The sequence below is a fragment of the Engystomops pustulosus genome, chromosome 5 (genome assembly GCF_040894005.1).
Source record: "Engystomops pustulosus chromosome 5, aEngPut4.maternal, whole genome shotgun sequence".
In the NCBI taxonomy this organism is placed as follows: domain Eukaryota; kingdom Metazoa; phylum Chordata; class Amphibia; order Anura; family Leptodactylidae; genus Engystomops; species Engystomops pustulosus.
The window spans coordinates 175,050,224-175,074,365 of record NC_092415.1 but is presented as its reverse complement, the minus strand read 5'-3'; the positions used below and the strand labels follow the sequence as shown (position 1 = coordinate 175,074,365).

The 24,142-nt window shown below is 41.0% G+C and overlaps 1 protein-coding gene across 12 annotated transcripts in view; it reads right to left on the bottom strand.

Annotated features, from left to right (window-relative positions):
• LOC140133559 (sodium channel protein type 5 subunit alpha-like) overlaps window positions 1-24,142 on the bottom strand; it is a 286,670-nt gene that overhangs the window by 81,458 nt on the left and 181,070 nt on the right. For all 12 annotated transcript variants that reach the window (XM_072153872.1, XM_072153881.1, XM_072153869.1 and 9 more), the window contains exons 14-17: window positions 23,735-23,973; window positions 19,023-19,205; window positions 18,549-18,905; window positions 1,315-1,797 (exon numbers count right to left, since the gene is read on the bottom strand). In XM_072153872.1, the coding sequence (XP_072009973.1) occupies window positions 1,315-1,797; window positions 18,549-18,905; window positions 19,023-19,205; window positions 23,735-23,973 (1,262 nt within the window). The remainder of the gene's footprint in view (window positions 1-1,314; window positions 1,798-18,548; window positions 18,906-19,022; window positions 19,206-23,734; window positions 23,974-24,142) is intronic.

Below are 24,142 nucleotides of genomic sequence, written 5' to 3'. Positions count from 1 at the left end.
ATAGAAATCTGCCCATGGTCTGTGATGGTCACACAGGTGCGCGGCTCGTTATATCACACAGCTCTGATTACTCTCTGTGGTAATAACGAGCCGTGCACCTGTGTGACCATGAACAGATCTCTATCCACTGGAAGTACACATAAAAGATTTCTATAGAAGGACAGGAAGCAGAGATCTAGAAAAACATGAGGAATTGATACAGAAAGTATATTGGAAAATGGTATAACTTTTTCTTACACAAGCCATATCAATTATTTGAATGTGGCCACCCCTTTAAGCTATAGTCTCTGCTGTTTGTTTGGCAGGGACTATAGTAAATACAGATGGCCATGGTGTTCACACCTCCATCGCCCCCCTGTCCGTCCTGCTCCTAACTTCATCATGCCCAAAGTAGCACGTGGGGTGCAATTTCAGCAAAACTGTTGGACTTTATACATGCCTTGTCTATGTCTAGTTTTCTGATATTAATACCATATAAAGATACAACCGTGTCTGTTTGCTTGGAGTGCATGGTGATTGTTCTCCTCATCTATATTCTCCATAACACAAGTATACAGTCAGGGAGACCGAGCTGCAAGCTTTTTTTTTTTTATAACTCTGTGACAGGAATCTGTCTTATTATTATTAGCAGCTGTGATCGGAGTTTCTGTAACTCTGGTGGAGAACATAAGTGGTACAGTTCATATTACAAAAAGTCTTTAATGGGTGACACATAGGTCTCCATAACATAAATATATAGTTAGGGAGGCTGAAAGTTTTTTATAACAGTGTGAAAGGATCCTGTCCAATTATTATTAGCAGCTGTGATAAGAGTTTTTGTACCTCCTGTGGAGAACTTGAGTAGCACAGTCCATCTTACAAAAAGATCTGAAGTCTTTGATGGGTGACACATTCGTCTCTATGACTGACATATAGAATGGCTTTCATCGGAGACAGATTCATACTAACCAACCCACCCAATATAAAAGATAGAGATCAACACAGCAAAAAAAGAGCATGTGCAATACCATAATGGAGCACATGGGATTTTTTTATTTTTTTGCAGTATCCCTTTAACTGAAGCACTAACAATAAGCTGCCATCCTGCTTCCGCAGAATACTCATTTTACTCTTTTATTAGCTTTGTATGACGGCAGAATCAATCCTCTTGATGCTGGGGAAAGGAGCCCTTAGGGTATATAACCTGCAGGTTAAAAATATTCTGCCTTGAATATAAGCTTAGAAAAGAAATACTAGAGAACATGAGCACTTTACCACAGTGGCAATCCTTATAGTAAGGAGCAGATAAGATGGTAGTAGATGTTATGACCTTACCTCTTTACCATTCTCAGCATCTGTAAAAATACTCTGCTCATCATCGTCATGAAACTCCATATCCGATTCCCCCATAGCAATGGGTACACAGCCGGAGAGGCGAGGGTTGACCATGTAATCGTCACTTTCACTAACAACGTATTTTTCTCCGCTTTTGGCGATGCCACCGTTGGTATTATTCCCGTCCATGTAGTCATCCTTTTCTTTCCGTGTGCAAGACATGTTGATATGATTGTGTGGATTGATGTTGTTTTTGTTCCTATTTTTACCAGACAAACTTGTTATAAAAGTGTCTCCACTTTTTTTGGGCTTGGTAAATAAACTGCGGACAAAATCTATGACACGTTGTTTGGCAAAGGAAATCCCCCTTTGTATCCTAGCGATGGCTATCTGGAGATTGTTCATTTCACCATCTTCATCCGGAGCGCTCAAGTTATCGGCACTGAAGGAACTCAGTAGGAGAGCCAGGAAGAGGTTCAGAACCTGACGAGATAGAGAGATAGAAGAAAGATAATAAATAAGGGATAAACATGCAGTGAATTAGGAAACAAGTCAAAATATTTTATCACCTTCCACCAACTCTTCACATCACACAGTTTAACAAATCATCCATCTTAATTAGTTTCAATTGCAGAGTATTTTATTATCTCCATGTATTTTACAGTAATTGTATATATATCAACCATGGGGGTGATTTATCACCACACTGTATGCTTTCTTGTTCAACTTTTTGTACAAATGGGACAAATTCTGCATTAAATGGGAAAGAAATGGTAGCAAAAAGTTGGACAAGAAACCACACAAGATGTTGATAAATTACCCCCATCATGTGTTACTGCCAGTGGCGTAACCTGAAGCTGATGGGCCTCAGTACAAAGTCTGTGCCAGGCCCCCGACTATAATGTATGTTTTATAGTAATAGTCTTCTTATATTGAAAAGTGACACCTTATGGGCCCCCTAAACCTCCTTAGCCCAGTTGTGATCGGAGCCTCTGCATCCCCTCAAGTTACCCCCCTGGTTACTGCCAAATAAACAAACATGCAGATCAAAAGTCACTTGGGGTCATTTATCTTTTGTAAGGACATGTGTGCGTGACTTTTCTTGTTGTTTCCTTGTTTTGGACTTGTTTGATTTATCTTAGAGGTTGATATATCAGGCAGCTGAGTCTGTGGGGTTTTTGCTTCTCTTTTAAAAAAAAGTTGCACAAAAGTCTCATACTCTTCTGCAACTTCTTGTAAAGTTTTTCCTATGCCTGAACAGGACTGGAGTTTATTTGTGACATTTTAACCACAATTTATGGCAAAATTGCAACTTTTTCATACATCCAGTCAGAAGGCCCCTGAACACATTGGGGCACATTTACTTACCAGGTCCATTCGCGTTCCAGTGGCGGCTTCACCGACGAGCGTTCGGGTCTTCCGGCGATTCATGAAGGTCCTGCGCCCGATGTCCACCAGGTGTCGCTGCTGCGCCGAAGTCCGCCGAGGTGCCCCGGAGTTCATCGTCTTCATCGTGGTGCATGTGAGTATGGCCCGTGCGACCAATTTTTTTTTTTTTTAAATGCGGCGGTTTTTCCGAATCCGTCCGGTTTTCCGACGGCCACGCCCCTCGATTTCCGTCGCGTGCATGCCAGCGCCGATGCGCCACAAACCGATCGCGTGCGCCAAAATCCTGGGGCAATTCAGGGAAAATCTGCGTAAATCGGAAATATTCGGGTAACACGTCGGGAAAACGCAAATCGGGCCCTTAGTAAATGACCCCCATTGTATAGTCATGTCATTGTGCTGAAATTTACAGGTTGAGCCAACAATACATCTAGGTTTCAGACACTAGGTTTAGACCTTCTTTAGACTAGTTCTGAATAAACATGGTGACAGAACTGGTGGTGAACTTTGAATATCTTCCATTGATAGGAAGTCAAGAGGCCCCTGTAAACCTTATATGGTCAAGTCATTGTTCTAAAATAGGCAGGTTGAGTCCACAGTACTTCCATGGGGGCCAAATAATCACAAATTCAGATCAACAGTGATTAGGTTTCAATGTGATTTAGACCTTCTTCAGGCTAGTTCTTAAAATAATCATGTTAATGGAACTGGTGGGGGACTCTTAATACTTTCCATTGACTGGATGTCAATAGGCCATTGGACATCTTATATGCTCAAACAGTCATTCTGGTGGGTTTGGCCTAGATACTTCTACATATTTCTTTGGGGCCTTTCTATAAATGTTCAAATTCTACTTTTGTACTTGGAATTATGCCAAAAAACTGGTCAATGATTATTTTCCCCACTAGGTGTAGATAAAGTGTTGTACCATCAAAACTTCGAAGATTTCACTAAACAGTAATCCTTTCACTTAAGCACAATAGTAATATTGGAAATCCGATTGGTTGTTATGAGTAGTTTATTCCTTATTAGTGTTTATATACTATATATTTGGTCAAATTTTCCCAAAATCTTTAAAAACCTTCGTCACCCCCCTACAACATAGATTACTCCTTCAGATTTCTTGCATTGGCAAAGGCTCACTTCTTACTTTGCAAGGGAACAATGCTCACAAAACCTGAAGTATAATTGCAGCTACCATGGATAACCTTTATTGTAAAGCCTAGCGGAAAAGAAATATGACAAGTGAAGTGAAATTGAATGTTACAGACTCCCTTTATAGCTCCAATAGCATGTTCCTACAAAAAGCCGAGGCATTGTACCTACTGTAGCCACCAGCGCTGACACGTGGCCAGGTAAGTGTTCTGAATCCTATTCAAGAACAGAGCTAACAAAGCGTTCAAAAATAGATGTGGCCAGAAATAGAAGCGTGAGAGGAAAAATATATTTAATGTTACATGTTCGTTTTCTGTGCAAGGAAACAAGTAACAAGGCTGGGAACATATTTTCGTGGTGCCACTCTGAGTGAGTGGGAGTGAGTATTCAGATTGAACAAATGGTAATAAGAGAAATGTATCAAAATGGAGGCAGCATGCTGCTTTCTTTGATCCATAATGCACTGTGCCCCGTGAAGCCTTAATCTGCGGTATTGTACAATAAATTGCTAGGGTGCCGCATGGGGCTTCTGACCAAACTGTAAGCATAACTACATTTTTTTTGCGGCTTGATACTCTATAGGTTGAGTGGGAAATTTACAATGTAATTTTTTTTTCTAGCAGTAAATGAAAAGATGAAAAGCAGGAAGCACTGGCATACAATTATCATCAACCATATACTGGATGTAGACAGGGTAGTCCATAGAAATGTCACTTTTAACCTTAAAAGGACATTCTATAGGAGCTGTTATTATACAGTGGGTATGGAAAGGATTCAGATCCTTATAATTTTTTCATTCTTTGTTTCATTGCAGTCAATTGTTAAAATCAAAAAAGTTTATTTTTTTGCCCATTAATGTACACTATGCACCCCTTCTTGCAGAAAAAATATGAAGGACTCCCAGCCTACGAGAAATAAAATTTTCTGGTCTGACGACTGGTATGATCGATGACGACCAAATACAATCCCAACAGTGACACATGGTGGTGGCAGCATCATGATATGGGGCAGGACAACTGGTTGGAGGAAAGATGAATGCGGCCAAGTACAGAGATATCCTGGATGATAACCTCTTCCAGAGGCTCTGGACCTCAGATTGGGCTGGAGTTTAACTTCCAACAAGACAATGGGGGTCATTTACTAAGGGCGTTTTGTGCTGATTTTCCCTGAATTTCGCCAGGTTTTTGGTGCACGCGATAGGATTGTGGTGCATCGGCGCCGGTATGCACACGACGGAAATCGGGGGGCGTGGCCATAAGAAAACCCAACAGATTCGGAAAAAAAACACCATATTTTTGTGGGTGCAGGTAAGTGTCGCTTGACATGCGCTTACCTGCACCCACGATAGCTTGGTGAACTCCAGTGCACTCCGACGGACTTCAGCGCAGCAGCGACACCTGGTGGACATCGGGCGCATGACCATAGTGAATCACTGGAAGACCCGACACAGAGAATGCGCCCTGAATCGCGAATGGACCGGGTAAGTAAATCTGCCCCACTGAGCCTAAGCACAAAGCTAAAATAGCAAAGCAGTGGCTTCAGAACAACTCTGTGACCATTCCTGACCAGCCCAAACAAAGCTCTGACCTAAACCCAATTGAGCATCTCTGGAGAGACTTGAAAATACCTTCTACTTACGTTAGCCAATCAACCTGTGGAAACAGGAGAGGATCTGCAAGGAATATGGTATCAATACCGTATGCGCAATTCTTCCCCTTAAGACCTACTATAGTCAAGGGGGGCTGAAAAAACTTATGGGGTTTCTGTTAATGAGAATGAGGTATAATAATACATAAAGACAATGTACAAATGAGAAAATAAGATACTTTTTGTAAACTTGAATGACCCTAAAAAACTTGTGGTGACCAAATTCATCTGCTTTCTTTTCCATTGTGCATGTGTTTGCATGTCACAAGTCATGAAATATGTCAGCAAAGCCCAGGCTGATTGGTGTGACTATATAAATAGCACATAATTATTGTGTAGAGCCATATAAAAATGGATTGATAGAGGTTAAAAACTTTCACTCTGCCATTCACCATTATGAACATAATTGCTTTTGAATAAAATGTAGGACAAAATTGCTTCCTCTTAGTAGTTTTTGTCACAGAGATACAATTAATGCAATCTTCCAAATGTCGCTAATTCAAGGATGTGCATTTTTTCAGCGGGTGACTCATTTATTGTAGCGGTGCATTCAGCCACCAGCATCAAAGAAGTTACAAGACTTCAAACAGCAGCGGTAATAACGGTACTTATTTATGAGGTTCTATTGGGGTCTCCAACTTTGGCCATCGTAAACAAAAATCTAAAACTAAGCTTTTAGTTTTTAGAGAAAAACAGAAGAAAAAAACAAAAGTAACTTTATACTGAAACAAATTAACTTCTCAGGAGCTGGACTGGTTTTTGTTGCTAATTCTAAAGAAGATTTAAATTTTCCTTATATTCATCTTACTATAAAATAAGATAATAGTATAATAGTTTATATGATACCATATTATATGATACCAATGTGAAATTTGGTTTTACACCATCCTGCCATACAAAGTAACTTGCAAAGTCGACCTGGGATCAAATACTTATTCCCACCACTGTAGACAATGTACACTGGAGAAAATAAGATACCATATATACTCGAATATAAGCCTGTGTAAAAATGTGTGCTGAAAAACCCTAACTCGGCTTATACTCGAGTCAATAAAAAAGGTTCTTCCGCTCCTCTACTGCTCCTCTTCGGGTCCCCTTGCGATACCACCGAGCGCAAAGACTCGACAAAGAGCAGAACGAGCCAACGAGGAGCCGAAGAAGACCAAAGGACCCAAAGAAGATCCAAAGGACCTGAAGAGGATCCGAAAAGGTGAGTACAGAGATAATTTTTTTTTTACTACAGGGGGGCAGGCTATATACTACATGGGGCAGGGAGGCTGTATACTACAGGGGCAGGCAGGCTATATACTACAGGGGGCTGGCAGGCTATATACTTGGGGATGGAAGGCTATATACTACAGGGGGCTGGCAGGCTATAAACTACAGGGGGCTAGCAGGCTATAAACTACAGGGGGCTAGCAGGCTATAAAGTACAGGGCACTGACTATATACTACAGGGGCAGGCAGGCAGGCTATATACTACAGGATCTGGCAGGGTATATATAGGGGGGGTTGTGACCAATGTATTTACCATCTATGGATTATACTCGAGGCAACAGGTTTTCCCAGTTTTTTGTTAAAGGAAACCTAGCACTTGAAGTGGCAGGTTTCCGATGGCAATACCGAGCACCAGCTCAGGGTGAGCTGGTGCCGGCGCTTATTTTTGTTAGTGTTTTAAACCGCGGTACAGCGGTTTAAAACACTTTTTAAACTGTATAGCCGGCGCAGGGAGGTACGCGCTCGGCGCTTACCATGCGCGCGGCTCTCCTTCACTTCCTATGTAGCCGCGCGCATGGTAAGCGCCGAGCGCGTACCTCCCTGCGCCGGCTATAAAGTTTAAAAAGTGTTTTAAACCGTGATACCGCGGTTTAAAACACTAACAAAAATAAGCGCCGGCACCAGCTCACCCTGAGCTGGTGCTCGGTATTGCCATCGGAAACCTGCCACTTCAAGTGGTAGGTTTCCTTTAAAGTTGGGTACCTTGGCTTATACTTGGGAAGGCTTATACTCGAGTATGTACAGTACTTTATCCAATCTTGTATGGCCATAAAAAGTTATACTTCTGATAACAAAATTCATCTGTTCTCTTTTCCAATGTGTATTTATTTGCATATCACATTTATTTGCATTCATTTTGCATTTCAATTATGTATGACATACAATTAAATGAATGTATAAATAACGATTAAAAGCATGCATCAAAATTATGGTTACTATAAAATCAGCATAGTATGATATACATTGGGGATTCACTAAACATATTTCCAGCACAATCTATGGACATACACATATAATCCACAAACTACATATACTTACACAAATCAAACCATATGGCTTAAAATCTTAGCTTTTAGATTCAAATGGATATATATTTGAATACATTTCAGTGCTTTCTATATTAAACCAAAGACATGAAGCTTCTTATAGCAGCAGTTCCATTCCAACTATCTGTTGGGAAGCTGTCCTTAAATTTCCTCTATTATATGATTGCAGCCAATTGGTAAGATCAATAAAGTTCTTTGTTTTGCGCATTAATGTACACTCTGCACCCCATCTTCACAGAAAATAAACAGAATTGCAGATAAAAAAATGAAATATCACATATCATAATTATTCAGACCTTTTGCTGTGACATTCAAATGTTGTCCATTCCTTCTGATCCTACTTGAGATGGTTCTACTCCTTCACTGGAGTCTAGCTGTGTTTAATTAAACTGATTGGACTTGATTAGGAAAGGCACACACCTGTCTGTATAAGATCTCACAGCTCACAGTGCATGTCAGAGCACATGAGAGTCATGAGGTCTAAGGAGCTACCTAAGAAACTCAGATACAGAACTGTGGCAAGGCACAGATCTGACCAAGATTACAAAATTATTTCTGCAGCATTCAGGCTTCCTAAGAGCACAGTGGCCTCCATAATCCTTAAATGGAAGAAGATTAGGACAACCAAAATTCTTCCTCAGCCTGGCCACCCAGCCAAACCCAGTTTGCATAAAAATACCAAGAAGGATATGAAGATTCTCTGGTCTGATGAGATGAAGACTGAAGTTTTTGGTGTTAATTCTAAGCAGTATGTGTACAGAAACCAGGCACTGCTCATCACCTGCCAAAAACAATCCCAACAGGAAAACATGGCAGCATCATGTAGGCAGGGTCTGGACGACTGTTTGCAATTGAAGGAAAGATGAATGCGACCAAGTACAGAGATATCCTGGATAATAACCTCTTCCAGAGTGCTCTGGACCTCCAACTGGCCCAAACAGTCAACTTCCAACAAGACAATGAGCAAAAAAGAACATTTTTTGATGTAACTAATTGACTGCAATGAACCAAAGAGTAAAAAAATTGAAATGTTTCTGAATATTTTCCATTCCTACTATAAGGACAACTAGAGGTGAATGCTACATTATGGGCAAAGCATAAAAGTGAAGAACAATGGGAGAAAATGAATAAGGAAGACTCTCCCAGACTGGTGTAATATCCTATGGAACATCCATGTGCCGTCCGGAACGCTGAACATTCGCCATTAGTAGAAGGTGGGCCCCCCTTAAATGTGTAGGAGCTGCAATACCCTACTCCACCACTAGAGAAAATTTGAATTGTTTCTGGAAACAAATAGAGCAGATTTGGAAATCTCAATTTTGTTTTGCAATAAACCTAATATAAATCTCATAGAATTTTTAATCCAGTAGTTGAACAAATGTCATGTCAATATAAATAATGCTCAACCACACAGAGGTAGATGTAAATTCTAGAAAAGTACAAATACAAGTATGAAGCTACCCATTAGAGAGGAGCACATTTATTTTAGAAAATTCTTATGAAAATTAGAATCTAAGATATAGGGGGATATTTATCATATGCTGGCTTCTGCCTCTTGATGTATTGGACTGCCAGCAGCGCAGCATTTATCCTACGGCATGCAGGGCCTGGCGTAGAAAAAGACGCAGCCGGCAACTTTTCACATATGAAAAGTCGCCGGCAGCAGCGAGGGCGCAGGCGCGGGGACAGTAATGCCCCGCGCTGTCCCACTCCCGTCCGGCCACGCCCTCCGCTCGGCCGGCCGCGCCCCCCTTCACGCCCCACTGCCGTGAAGGTGGCGGATTGGGGAAAATAATCACAAAAGCTAGCAATAAACTAGCATTTGCTATTATTTCAGGGCCTCTGCGCCACTGGCGGTGCGCAGAGGTTACTGATAAATATCCCCCATAAAGTCCAAACCTAGAGACCAATACAGGGAATGGGAGCAAAAGCTTTCATGCAAAGAAAGAAACACACAAATAGCAGCTGCCCCATCTCTAATCCACCAAAAGGAACCTCTGACAACTCTCATTTCAGCTACTGAAATTTTTTTTTAGAACTAAATCACCCAAAGGTTACAGTTGCCTCTCACTACTAACCAAAATTATGTTTAGATCCATAAGTGCTAATCCTCTGTTCACGTGTAAATCTGTCTGTATCAACCATCTGCAGATTCATCTTTTGTGACCAAGACCAATGTGACCCACCAAATCCTCTAATGATATCCTGCAGTATCTGACAAGGCAACAGATTACTGGAGTCCCGCAAATCTATGGATTGGACTTGCTTTCATAGTAAAAAATATTAGAGAAAGATGTATAGAACTTAGCAGCCAAGTCAACATTTTGAACTCTTTGGGGGTCATGTATCTTTAGTCAGCACATAGTTTTTTCTGATTCTGATAGGTTGATATATCCGGCAGCCGAGTCTATGAAAGTCTGAACCTCTTCTTTAACTTCCTCTAAAGTTTTTCCTACATCTAATCTGGAGTGGAGTTTATTTGAGTCTTTTAAACAGCGATTTGCACCAGAATTGTGACTTTTCCATACGTTGACATCTGGATTTTAAAGATGTATCAGGCGCAACTCTGAAGATTTCTTGTGCAGCTAAATTTGCAAGGCAAGTGGAAAAGTCGCAAATTTGTCATAAAAAATAGCAAAAATAAGAGAAAAAAGAGAAAATTCGAAGATAAATGACTCCCTTTGTCATGTTAAGGTTAGTTTACCACCTTCAAACTTTCTCGTAAGTTCAACCAGAATTTTGTAGGGCACATTATATACTTTCAAGAAATAAATTTCTCTGTGATGTTATTTTAGAGATAATTCTGTTTTAAAAATTTTGCTTCTAGATGTTCCAGGGCCAAGGTAATACCTGCCGGTGCACTTGTTTTCTTCTTTTTTATGTTGCCCTTTGCACAATTATTGCCAATCCTTTGTATCTTGAAGGTGTAGAAAGAAGAAGACATTTGCATCGGTAGTTACATTTCTAACCTGTTGCAGTAATTAGGAAATTTGCATAGAGATAAGAATGTAATTTTTCCTACAATTACAGTTCAACAAGAAACAGCAGAGCTACATCTGAAGAACTTAACAAGTGTTTTACACAATTTTTCTTGTGGGTGAATTGGGAGGACACAGCCACAGTGGGTAATACTGCGATCACAAAGGGCTGCACTTGGTCTGTAATAGTAGGAGACTGTTACTATCTCATTTCCTTCTCATATAGCATAATGGTGCGGTGTCTTTCTCAGCTAATTGCTGTACTTGCACCTAGATGTCCACATGATGCAAAAGAAAACATCAGAAGAGGCCACTCTTCTATTGCTCCATAGCCTAAATCTTACGTTCACAGGTTCATAGTGAGTGATTTCAGTAGTGTCCATTTGTCATTTGGGCAGTATGACTGGTCCGCGGCCCATACAGATCAATCCTTGATGTAAATATCTGACAAAGGGGATTACTGTCATTACAATAGGCAATATTGCTATTATGAAGGGTTGTACTTGGTCTGTAAAAGTAGAACACTGTTATCCCCCGTAGAACAATGGCTCTACCAGCTTATTTCCTTCTCATATTGTCAATGTACTTGCACCTCGATGTCCATATGGTGTAAAAAAAAAAACTTCATTAGAGCCACCCTTCCATTGCTTAATGGCCTAATTTTTATGTTCACAGGCTCATTGTGAGTGACTTCCATATTCCAGTGGTCAGTTGGGCACTATGACCAGTCTTTGGCCCATATAGAGCAATCCTTGATGTACAGTAAATCTCTCTGTTGAAATGATCTGATAACTGGAGTTCAATAACTATCAGACCTCATTGACGTAATCATGACTGCATGAGAATTACTCTCTCATCAAGAATGGGGCTACACCAGAACATAGTCAATGGGGCAGATTTATCAAGTGTCTGAATGTCAGAATATTTCTAGTTGCCCATGACAACCAATCACAGCTCCCCTTTAAAATATTCATGAGCACGGGTAAAATGAAAGCTGAGCTGTGACTGGGCAACTGGAAATATTCTGACTTTCAGACACTTGATAAATCTGCCCCATTATTTTAACTTCTCTTCCATAAGTAGTCTATTTCTTCATTGGCTATAGATGGTACACAATAAAAAAAAATACTTTTTGTGGGCAGCATTAGAGGGAAGCATCTGGCAAGTACATTGGACATTGGATAGCCTTGTAATATATGAAAAAAAAAACATCTTTTGTCATAATCTTCACCGAAGACTCATCATGAGTCTATACATAACAGCTACCAAAAAATCTGAACCGCTCTACAAATAATAAGCTGACGTCCAAATCTCCGGGTGGGGTAAAAATTCTGAAGTCGAATAACTGTAAATTAATTTTTTCTCTACGTGCAAAACAATTATCCGGCTTTGTTTCAGCCGCCAATATTAGTAGGAGAGCATATACAAAGCTCAGGGGAAGAAAGAGGCAATGTAAGCATATGAAAGGTAGCAGGGGAAGCCTCTTTTACTGACGTGTAAGCCATTGGCATGCTGTGGTTATTCATTAGAGTGTCCAACAGGCTTATCAATGGGAGATTGTTTTGTAGGAAGAAATAAATACTTAAAATTGATCTCTGGCTTTTTGGAGTACAGTAGAACCATCTGTATTTACCAGCTGCCAAGTGGAGTTAATCTGAAGAAAAGTCTTTGATAAAGTAGGATGCCCAAGCGGTAAGCCTAGTTCTCTTTTCATGTGCAATATGTTTAACACCTGTTATTGGCAGTCCTGTAGGTTTTCCATTGTGCTATTATTTATTTTTCACCTTAACAGAACTATTGAAACCAGCAGATGTGTGAATTGAAAAGAAATTCTAAAATAAAAAGTAAATGAAATAAATAAACATTTAATGAATAAATACAATTTAACTGGCTATGACCATAAAGGGGTTTTCTAGGTAGCCCATAACCAAGGTAGGTCACAGTTAAGGTGCCACCCTGTAGCTAATAACTACAGTGCCACGAACAGTAGCCCATAGTCACAGTGCCCACCATAGTTGCCCATATTCACAGGGCCCAAGTAGCTGGCATGCGGCTATGGTCGGAATGGCACTGCTGGCTTCTGTAAAGAAACATGGAGACTGCAGCGATAGCCAGCACCACACAAAAACAGGAAGGCAAGTATGGGCTCATTATTATTTTTCAAGCCCCCCTACAGCCATTTATTTAAAAAAAATAAATACCTGGACAACCCCTTTAGATCGAAGCAATGGTCCTTCAGAACAAAATCCAATTTGGAAGCTACTAGGGTCTCTTTAATAAGGTTGGACAAAGGGTTGGGGCCCACCTTTTATCAAACCTTATGGGTTGGGGGCTCACCCTTTGTCAAACCTTATGATATAGACCCTAATAGCTTCCAAATTGGGATCTCCTCTGAAGGACCTGTGGAGTCAAGTATTGGGTTTGAGCCTCGGCCCACCGAAGGATTCTTCAGTACTCTGGATGGTCAATTGAACACTGGTCAGAAATATTGCTCCTAGTAACAGTAATCCCAAATGATTGGCCCAATTCTTAACTGATGTAAATAAGTTCTCACTCCCATCTCTCTACTCTCTCTGATGAGCGCATCAGGTACATGTGGTCCTGAGATAATTAGCAGGTGGTATCCCTACTGATCTACAACATAAAACTAAATTATTTGGTTCACATTATGGAGCACATCTATCGGGCTTCTATGCCCTGAAATAATAGAAATTGTCTGCCCTCACACGTGGAGTTGGTGTGAAGGGCGGGGAATCCGGTGTGGGGGTGGGCCAACACACTTGGTATAGCTAGAGATGTTTTACAAGTGGGACAAGAGCCTCTTTGTGTATCCGGTGGCATTGGAGGTGGGGTTTTCATGGTAAAATCCACCCTATAAGTATAACCATAGCTACTAGAGTAAATAATCAGAATCTAGAAAAAAAAACCACTTAGGACGTCTTGTCAGAAAACACAGCAAACAACTTCAGTCCTGTTGCTGTAGCAACTACCATTTCTCAGTGCGGTGTAGAAAATCTGAGCCTTGTTTTTTGTCATGGGACACTATTGTCATGTTTTGGGTTGTGTAAAGTATTGAATTGTAGGTTGCATTAGATAACAAATAGAGGAATATTTACACTGGTTTAGGAACATCCATTTTTGTGCCCAAATCTTTAGCTTTTGTTGCATTTGCAACCCACATAGTACTTTTTAAGAAACTGGGCAGGATTTTAGGGTTTAGCCTTAGAATGACAGATTTATTATATTTTACATTAACATTATACCTGAAATCAAAGCCAACTCCTAGGTGTGTATATCTGAGTTTCTGGTGCAGGAGATACACAGAGGCCTAAAAACAGTGCAAAATGCACTACAATTAGTCTGCCTGTGTAGTTTGCAGAGGGCACCAGATTCAGGATTTCTGGCACCCATTCTTCATGAATCTGGTGCTCCCTGTACAGCTCCGACAGAGTGCACCACTTTTTTTTTGGTGCAACTTTAACATGGGACGTTAAATCTGGTGCACGATCCGAATGAGCACCAGAAACGCCCTTTTCAGGGCAGAAATTTGTGTTGCATGAAGAAAAGTGCATCCGCACCTCAAAACAGTCACGTGCAACACATATGTGATGCAGACACTTCTTAAAGGAACCTGTCACCAGGAGACCCATTTTTAGCACTCCCCCAGTCCCCACAGAACATAGTACATACACTGCCAAAGTGTTTTTGTATAAAAAATAGGTTTTACAGAAAAAAGATATGTTATATTGTACCTTTCATTAGCATCTGCTGTGTGACTAGGCAGTTGCCAAAAGGGAGGGTCTAGAAAGGAGCAGTCCCCCCCCCCCACACACTTGGGGAACAGCTTCTCCATGTGATCTTTTCAAATATATGAAAACACCCATCACTGGGCTTAGCGACACCCCCTGCTCCTCTACAGCCAATCCTGAGAGTGGGGAGTTATTCGTATATTTGAAAAGGTCACATGTTTCCCAAGGGTGGGGGGGGGAACTGCTCCTTACCACACCCTCCCTTTTGGCAACTGCCTAGTCACACAGCAGATGCTAATGAAAGGTACAATATAACATATCTTTTTTTCTGTAAAACCTATTTTTTATACAGAAACACTTTGGCAGTGTATGTGCTATGCTCTGTGGGGACTGGGGGAGTGCTAAATATGGGTCTCCTGGTGACAGGTTCCCTTTAAATACATGTGCAGGCAGTTTGCACTGAAAACAAAGTGCAAAGTCAGACAGAAAACCGGTGCACAGAGCTTAATAACTGAGGGCCATAATTCAGTAAGAGGTGTGTGTCATTTAATAAATTAAGCACCTCTGTAATCGGATGTAGGAGAGAAAGGGGGTATCAAAATCTAATTCCTATACCCCTCTCGAAATCCCCAGCGCTTAATTTTTAACAAGCTGCATGCACAGATTTTGCACAGGGCTGGCTCCAGGTTTCAGTAGGCTCCTGGGTGAGTCTAAGAGGGTCCTTTTGCAGTGAACTCATTGGTGCTGCATAGAAATGTCACCTGCAAGTTACAGCTGACACCCATGTTTTCTGATACTGGTTCAGCTCTGGTGATGAGATGATGTGCTATCAGCTCCATGATGTACTATTATGTCATGGAGCGCTAGAGTTATATTCAGCAGCTCCTAATAGTTTTAGTATATACAGCCCCCCTGAGCATACCCAGGCAATTTAGGACTAAAACTCCCAGCATGCTTTAGAGATTAGGGGAGAGCAGAGAAGCCCTGCAGGACTTCAACTGCCACCATGTCCTAGAGCAGTGGTGGCGAACCTATGGCACGGGTGCCAGAGGTGGCACTCAGAGCCCTTTCTGTGGGCACTCAGGCCATCACCAGAGAGGACTCCAGGTATCTTCCTGCAGTCCCAGGCAGCCCAGGACTTGCTGTGCACAGAGCTATTTGTGACAGTGCTACCTGGGACTAATGGAGGAGTGGGATGGATCTGGATTATCATTGTGGCTCCTGCTCCGACCCTGACAATTTTTCCTGTTTATGGGACCGTGGAGGGAAGCTACAATGACCATCCAAATTTCTCCTATTTTCTGCTTTATTGGTGTCCTCAGGGGCTGGTATCAATGAAAACTGTGACAGAGCAGGGAGTATAAATCACAAATTAAATTTCTATGTTGGCACTTTGCGATAAATAAGTGGGACTTGGTTGTAGTTTGGGCACTCGGTCTCTAAAAGGTTCGCCATCACTGTCCTAGAGGAAAGGAGGTTTGCAGAAGAGGTCTGGAGGACTACATCTCCCAGTGTATCCTGGAGGAGAGGGGGAGACCTGGTTCCTGCAGGACTACAACTCTCAGCATGTCCGGGCTAAGAGGGGAAGGCCTGACTCCTGGAGTACTATAACTCCCAGCATGTCCTGGAGTAAAGGGGGAGTGAGGGAGGCTTGCAGGACTACAACTCTCAGCATGTCTTGGAGTAGAGGGGAAGGTCTAGCTGCTTCAGGAATACAATTACCCCTAGGCCCTGGAAAAGCGGATGAGCAGGGCAAAAACTACCCCCAATATGCTGCCAGACTACAACTTCCAGTATTCCCTAGCAGCATTTAAAGACACTATGGGAGCTGTATATTATTACTAATACTTTAGTTACTGGCTGATCTGTCTCTGAGCAGAGGGGAAGCAAATATGAAAGGGGGGCTGATTGTGAGCAGGGGGGGGGGGATATGAAGGAGGGGCTGACTGTGAGCAGAGGGAGGGGGGATATGAAGGTGGGGCTGACTGTGAGCAGAGGGAGGGCAAATATGAATGAGAGGAGACAAAGTTGATGAGAAAAGGTGGGGCAAATATAGAGAATAATTAGTAATATCACTTTATGGTGTCTTACAACGCATTGGTTTTATATACAAGTCAAAGCTCAATAAAGCCAAAAATATCAAGGTCTCTACAATGAACTTTTTTTTAACAAAATAAAAAAAAAAAACCAAGTAGGAGGATGGATTGGAGTACAGCTAACCCTCACCCTTTTTCCAAAGTAACTGAACTTATAGCTCGCCACTTTTAAGCTTCCTCTAGTTCTCTTCTATAAATGATTTTTGAAACATATTACATTTTCTAGAGATAATTGACTTAATTGTGAGTTTGATGCCTCAACACTGACCTAGTGCTGCTTGTAGTTGTTGATGAACAGTTCATCTTCTGCAAAAGAGTGAACTACAGGGCAGTATAGGAGACAATTTAAGAACAGAATAAGTGAAGGAGCCGATACAGCGATGATGATGAGTTTGTTACAACTTGTACATGAATTCTCAGATTCAAACAGCATTCCACTTTCCTGTGTCTCCTGACATAATAGTAATTCCTTTATTTATACTGCCAAATCCATGCCTGTCTGCATGGGGCTCACAATCTAATAAACTTACTAGTATGTTTTGGAGTGTGGGAGGACACCTGCTCAAACACAGAGAGAACACACAAACTCTTTGCAGATGTTGACCTGAATGGGACTTGAATGCAGGACCCAAGCGCTGCAAGGCTGTAGTGCTAACCACTGAGCCACTGTGTTGCCCAACAAAAAGTGTTTAAGCAAGCGTAAAACAAGAGCGGTGCGGGCACAGTCGGTCTTGGATCGGGCAGTATGCCACGGCTAGGAGGGTAGTGGGGAGGTGAGGGTGTAACATCAATCACTATGGTCGTGCTTCAACTTCAGAAAGCAGTCCAAGCGTCCAAATATGCAAAAAGAGGAAAGAAGGAGCACTCACCAAATATCGTGAAGTATTTTCTTCTTTATTCACACAAAGTAGTACACAGGGAGACACGCAGTGCCGCTAAGTCAGCCAACGGGCCGTTTCGCGCCGCTAGGCGCTTTCTCAAGGCAGTGACTGCGCATGCGCACGCCTCCACCGGATATGAAGTGGACGGCGGGCACGCGTAGTCATGGTGACTAGAAACGAGACAATCTAAAACGTAAGTGTTGTAAATGACATGCAAATTATTATTCAAATACCTGCAGTATGGCGATATAGGTAGGATATTGGTACCAAGACCGATTAACCTAACTTTTTCTTTAGAACAGGTAACGCTCGTCAAAGCAGGTATGAGATAAGATTATCGAAGGAGAAGAAGAAAAGAATGGAAAAGAGGGGGGGGGGGAAGAAAGGGGGGAGAGAAAAGGGGACTGGCTGACTTAGCGGCACTGCGTGTGTTTAAGCAAGCAACTGGTTGCTTTAGACTGAACTCGAGTAGTAGGGTATTGTTATATACTGAGAAATAGTTGTTAATTACTGATGAAGTATTAAAGAAGTCCTTTTCTTGCCATGAAAACCTGAGCTTTCTCCTCACCACCACTGAGGATCCAAAAAAAAGGGAAAGGGACAGCAGTTTTATATCACTGATGAATCAATTTTAGTACTTGGAGCAAAACAAGAAATCAAATTCACTGTGTATTCTGTAAAATCATGGGCGCAATGGAATACATAGGCTGCAATAAAGGGAACCTGTAATGAGCATTAAGGCCCACAAATCACCCATAATCTTTGATTCAGGACAATAAGAGGTCCTTCTATAAAGCATATACATTGCATAACAAAGAAAACTATAAATGACCAGTAAGAAGCCTATATCCTCAAGAAAGGAAGCCATATCAGAGGACAAGAAGGAGACAGATGTTCAGCACACAAAAAGGGTCATCAACTTCAACTTGGTATACAGAGTCTTAGAAAGAACACTGACATGTTCTTATAATATTGCCGACCAATAATGATGAATTACGTTGAAAATATTGTTACTTACCACAAGGTTACCTATAACCATAACAAGCATGAAGACAAGGATGCACAAAGGTTGGCCACTAACTTCCATGCAATCCCACATGGTCTCAATCCATTCTCCACACAACACCCGAAACACAATGAGGAAGGAATGAAAAAAGTCATTCATGTGCCATCGTGGTAACTTGCAGTCATCGCTGATCTTACAGACACAATCCATATAGTTCCGTCCAAACAACTGGACCCCAACAACTGCAAAAATAAAAACGATGATGGCCAAAACAAGGGTTAAATTCCCAAGAGCCCCAACCGAATTTCCAATGATTTTGATGAGCGTATTCAACGTCGGCCAAGACTTTGCCAATTTGAAAACTCGAAGCTGAAACAAAAGAAAATAAGTTTCAGTTTTTTACTCATAACAAAGGCAAAATAAAAAAAATATATAATAGCTTGTAGCACAATAACTATATACTACAGGAACAAGCATAAAGCTTACCAGCCGAAAAGAGCGTAGAACTGACAGATTTCCCATACTGGAGAGACTGGACAAACAAAATTCCATTAAACTCAGGGTTACAATGATGCTGTCAAAAATATTCCAACCCTGCTGGAAATAGTAGTATGGATCTAAGGCAATAATTTTGAAGACCATTTCTGCTGTGAAAATACCAGTGAAAACCTGTAGAGAAAAAAGTAGACATTTACAGCAAAGCAAATTACAGATTTAAATAGAACACTGAATAACTTGTTTCTAGATTCAAGATTCTAGATTCTAGAAATAAGTTGTCTTGCAAATTACGAGATGAACTTTAAACTTTTTTGTGCTGGTATGTCTAATTTTATTTTTATCTCATTTACCTATACACCTGTTTTTGAATATAGGGAAAGCAAAGGTTGTCATAGTAAGTGGACTTCAGTATCGTGGAGGGTTTACCACTAAAGATGAGCGGACCCGAATGTTAGGTTCTGGTTCCGGGGTGTTCCATTCAACCCAGACATATTGCCGGACAGGCTGCCCCAAGCAATTAGCCATATCTATGATTGGCGAGGGGGAACCCCTGGCCACATATAGCCATGTTCATTTGCTAAGGGCAGTAATTTGCCAAATTGGCTGTTCCATAGCCAATTCAGCAATAAGTCAGGGTCGAGCAGAAAGCCACCAAAGACAAACTTAAAGAGGACCTGTCACCCAAATTTACAGCACTAGGAGCTGCTTACTAAGTAAGCAGCTCCTAGTGCTTGAACAAACGCCGCAGTGTAAGAGGGAAACATCCGGTAACGCTATCAAACACTGCGGCAGGGTACAATGTAATCATCGGCCTCATTCCCGCACCGCCCCGCTCGCTCCATAGGCCGGCAGTGGCTGCCACGCGCCAGGCGGCAGTCATCACCCCTAGATACACCCCAACCCTGCCCCCTCAAGAATACGTCTTTGCAAGCTGTCCGACAATTACACTGTACCCCGCCGCAATGTTAGATAGCGTTACTGAAGGTTTCCGGTAACGCTAACACTGCGGCGTTTGTTCAAGCCTAGTGCCAAAAATGGGTGACAGGTCCTCTTTAATATTTGCATCTGCTTATCTCTAGTTACCATTGTAGAACAGAAGTAAAATGACTGAGTTATATCAAACTGAGCTACTATTGGCTCCCAGGCTGTATATATAATACAAATTCTCTCTTTTTTTTCTTATGTTCTTATGTTTTTTAGTTGCAGATTTATAAAACTTGAGCACATTCTGTCTAAAACTCTTTATGTACCTGCATTTTAAAAGTGTCTAGTGCTGCATGTAAGCTGTTTATAGCCATAGATCGGTTTACCTGGAGTATATTGTCACATTTTAAACCCACCGCCTTTTTAACTAGCCACACCTATTTACTGAGAAACCCTGTGCTCTGGGTGGACAATTTGGAAAAAATTTGGCATGTTGGCCAAATTTTTTACCCAAATGCAGTCAGACCAGTGTGCAGTGGGACACCCGTTTTAGAAAAAAACTTGTAATAATTCTGGAACACCTTGACCTATAAATATGTATTGAACTGTTCCGCTGTGGTTTCTATGTAAAAAGCATTAATTGACATTGACAGTTGATTTTTACCATATGGGAATGTGTCCAACTAGTAGGGACACAGAAGGGACTGAGAAGGGAAACAGTAACACCGAAGATTGAAATGTATTCATAAATGTCTAGACGAACTTTACAATGAAGATCGCTAAGAAAAATACTTTAAAATTATTATTTCATTAGGGGTAAAATTATCCCCTTCTGGACAGGGTACAACATGTCAACCAGTGTTGATCTACAAGCCATCAGCCATCATCTACACTGCGGTCAAATTCTGTTTTCTGAATAGACGGTAGATCACACATTTTCCCTGCATATAAAATGGGTCTGCTAGAGAACAAATGGGCAATTTATATATAGTTGTAGAAGGAAACATAAAATAAAAAGATCTATGAAAAGCTGTCCAAGAACAATTTTATTGTAATATGAGTATTTACTTAAACTGACATATAAGGAGTAACGACAGGGAAAGATTTATCAGAAGTGTCTAAGAACAGACCTATTCTAGTTGGCCATGTCAACCAATCAGAGCTCAGCTTTCATCTCCCCACAGCTGTTTATAAAATCAAAGCTGAGCTCTGATTTTTTTCTTTGGGCAACTAGAACAGTTTTACCTCAGACATTTCTCAAAAATCTTCCGAGATCTATGTAGTTGAGATTAAGCATTACCAAAAGCGAGCTTTTATTGCTATATATATTATTTTTTTTATTTTTTTTTTTACACATCTGCAAAACATTTAGTGTTTTGCAATAGCGTTCAAAGTATTGAAGATGAATATGTACAGTGATGTCGTGATGTGACAACATGCACATTAGTTTGTCATTTACAATAACAGGCGTCAGTCTGCGATGGTCAAGCAAACCGAGTCATCTTCTGTCAATCTTCATTTTCTCCTTTGTCTATTTAGTTTATAGAAGATTTCACTATTTAACCTTTGAGGTGACCTGAAAAAACATTGCATTGAGCTCTAAATGAATATAGTATTGATTCATTAAAACGGGGGCACAAATGGGTTCACCTATTGGTTTCCCTCTCTAGTATGTATTGGCCTAGCTGTTCCTATGCCAGGATATGATGTAATTCCAGGCAACAGCACAGATATGGCAGCTCCCAGAGGAGCAGCAGAGATGCGTCCGAGGGCTAAATAAAGCTGAACGAGCCATTCTTTTGCCTAAGAGCAGCTACTTACTATATGAACTTTTGAAATGTTGCCTGGAACAAGTTAAGTGGTGTGTTCTTTTATGCTTTTTATTCTCCTTCATCTAGATAATGCATTGTCAATAACAAGTCTGCCTTTCGATCGCCCATGTTTTAAAGGCAGTTTACAATTACTGTAAACAAGCAAGAGCCTCTGGGAACGCTACGACTCTAGGGTGCATGTACTATCCTAACTTCCTTGGCATGGGCTTGCTTTGTACACAGCAAGAGAGCTGTACAGAGTCAATTCAGGTCCATTTCATCCTAGGAACCTTTAAATAAATGAACATGACTCAGCCCAGACACAAATCAGATTCAACCAATTGTCTGGTTATTTCTCGATGTATCCTATTATGTTGCCCCGTTGGAGACCACTTAACATCCAATTGTCTACAGTGTCTATCTCTATGTGGAAAAAAGAAAGCCTTTCATATTTTAGCTTATATAGGTTATTCGGTTAAGTCTTACTGAATTCTTCCTTCTAGTGTGCCAATCAAAGCATTAAATGCACTGTACGGGTTGGAGAAACATGGCTGCTTAGCTACAGACCCAGTTTCACATCTATCGGTAGGTTGTGTCTGGTATTGTGGTTCAACTTCAGTTATGGGGTTGGCCTAAGACCTCATAGACACAGCCGTGAGCATCGCCTGGGCAAAGCACATGGCCGAGTGGAGAAGGGGGGGGGGCAGCACTCCCTCTCCACAGGAAGCCGAGCTGTTGTGCCAAAAATCATGTCCAAGATAAGACATGCTTTAACTTCTCACGGTACGGTGAGACAGCATTGTAGACGCCACACCAGGACCTCTATGGAACCTGGGAGGTGCATTTTGTGCAACAAGTTCATGGTCATGTGCATGAGGCCTAAGATTTAATGTTGAATACTATCTACAGGACAGAAAATAACATGTTGATCGGTAGAGATCCATCCCCAGCGATCACAAGAATGTCTGAATGGAACAGTAGGTTGAGCATGTGTGGCTTTGACTGCAATACTTTAATGGTTATCACCCACAATCAGTGCCAGGGAAAAGGTCATCTGCTGTGTAATATAGAGAAAACCTACCCTGTATGGAGACGACTGAGCTTGTAAGCTGGAACACTTTAATTGTTATCAGTTTATCACCTATAATCAGTGCCAGGATCGGTAGCGGGTGTTATTGTCATGTGTCTGTTGTGTAATACAGGGGTAACCTTGCCCTGTATGGAGAAGGCTCAAATTGTAAGCCCATTCCATACATCCTTAAAGGAGCCTCTATATAATATTAAAGTGCTCATCGTTGATCTCTTAGTCCCATGATGGGTGAAGGTCCCAGTGGTCAAACCTCTTTCAATTAGCATGTTATCCCCTGTCCAGTGGAAATGGAAGAACATTACGGCCAACTTTTAGAAAAAAGTGAATGAAGCTGAAATGCAATACCCCATAAACCTATGGATATGGTTTAGTTTTTTGATGCTCGTTCGAGTATTAGCGTACTTATTTACTTAAGAAAACACAGTGAAGAACAGTGAAGAATACAATAAATGATCGTGTGTTCACTGTTTTCAAGTGAAGAACACAGTGAAAGAACACAGTGAAGAACACATTGCAGATGTTTCCGTACATCTGCTAATTTATCCGAAGACACGCGTGCCGAACGGTGTGCTTCGCAATAGTATGTGAAGATCAATATGTGTGAAGAACACATTGCAGATGTGTTCTTCAGTGTTCTTTCAGTTTACACTGTACAACCTATTTACTTTAGTGTACAAGATAGTATAGTGGTGACACTGTAGAAGTGCAGGTTGCCTCACAGGTTACTCACTTTTCCTGTTATTCATTACAATTACAGAAGATTGAGAGGAGTAAGGACACAAATGAACTTTATTATATTACAATATTTTGTTTCAATATAAAAACACATAAATATAAAATGACATAGAGAGTCATAGAGTTGCAGGATTACTCACATAGTTGCCGGTGGCCAACATCCTTTCAAATTCATCAGTCATCTTGTAATGTTCCAAAGCCATGAAAAGGGTGTTCAGCACTATGCATATTGTGATGGTGAGATCGGTAAAGGGATCCATCACTACAAATTTCACACCTTTCTTGATTTGTAACCACAGAGTACAACAATCCCAGATGAGGAACCTATGAGCAAAAGGATACCAGCATGGAGGACACTTCTGGCGAGACTCTTCCAATTCTGAAAACATTAAATGTAAAATATTTTTATTACATATATTTAATCATTTCATTTTTGTTACGTCTTGATGATTCAAGTATTTCACAATTAAACTTAGACTGAATTTCCAACTTTTATAATGGATGCAATTATAATATTGCATCCACCATTTAGTGATGACCAGTTCATT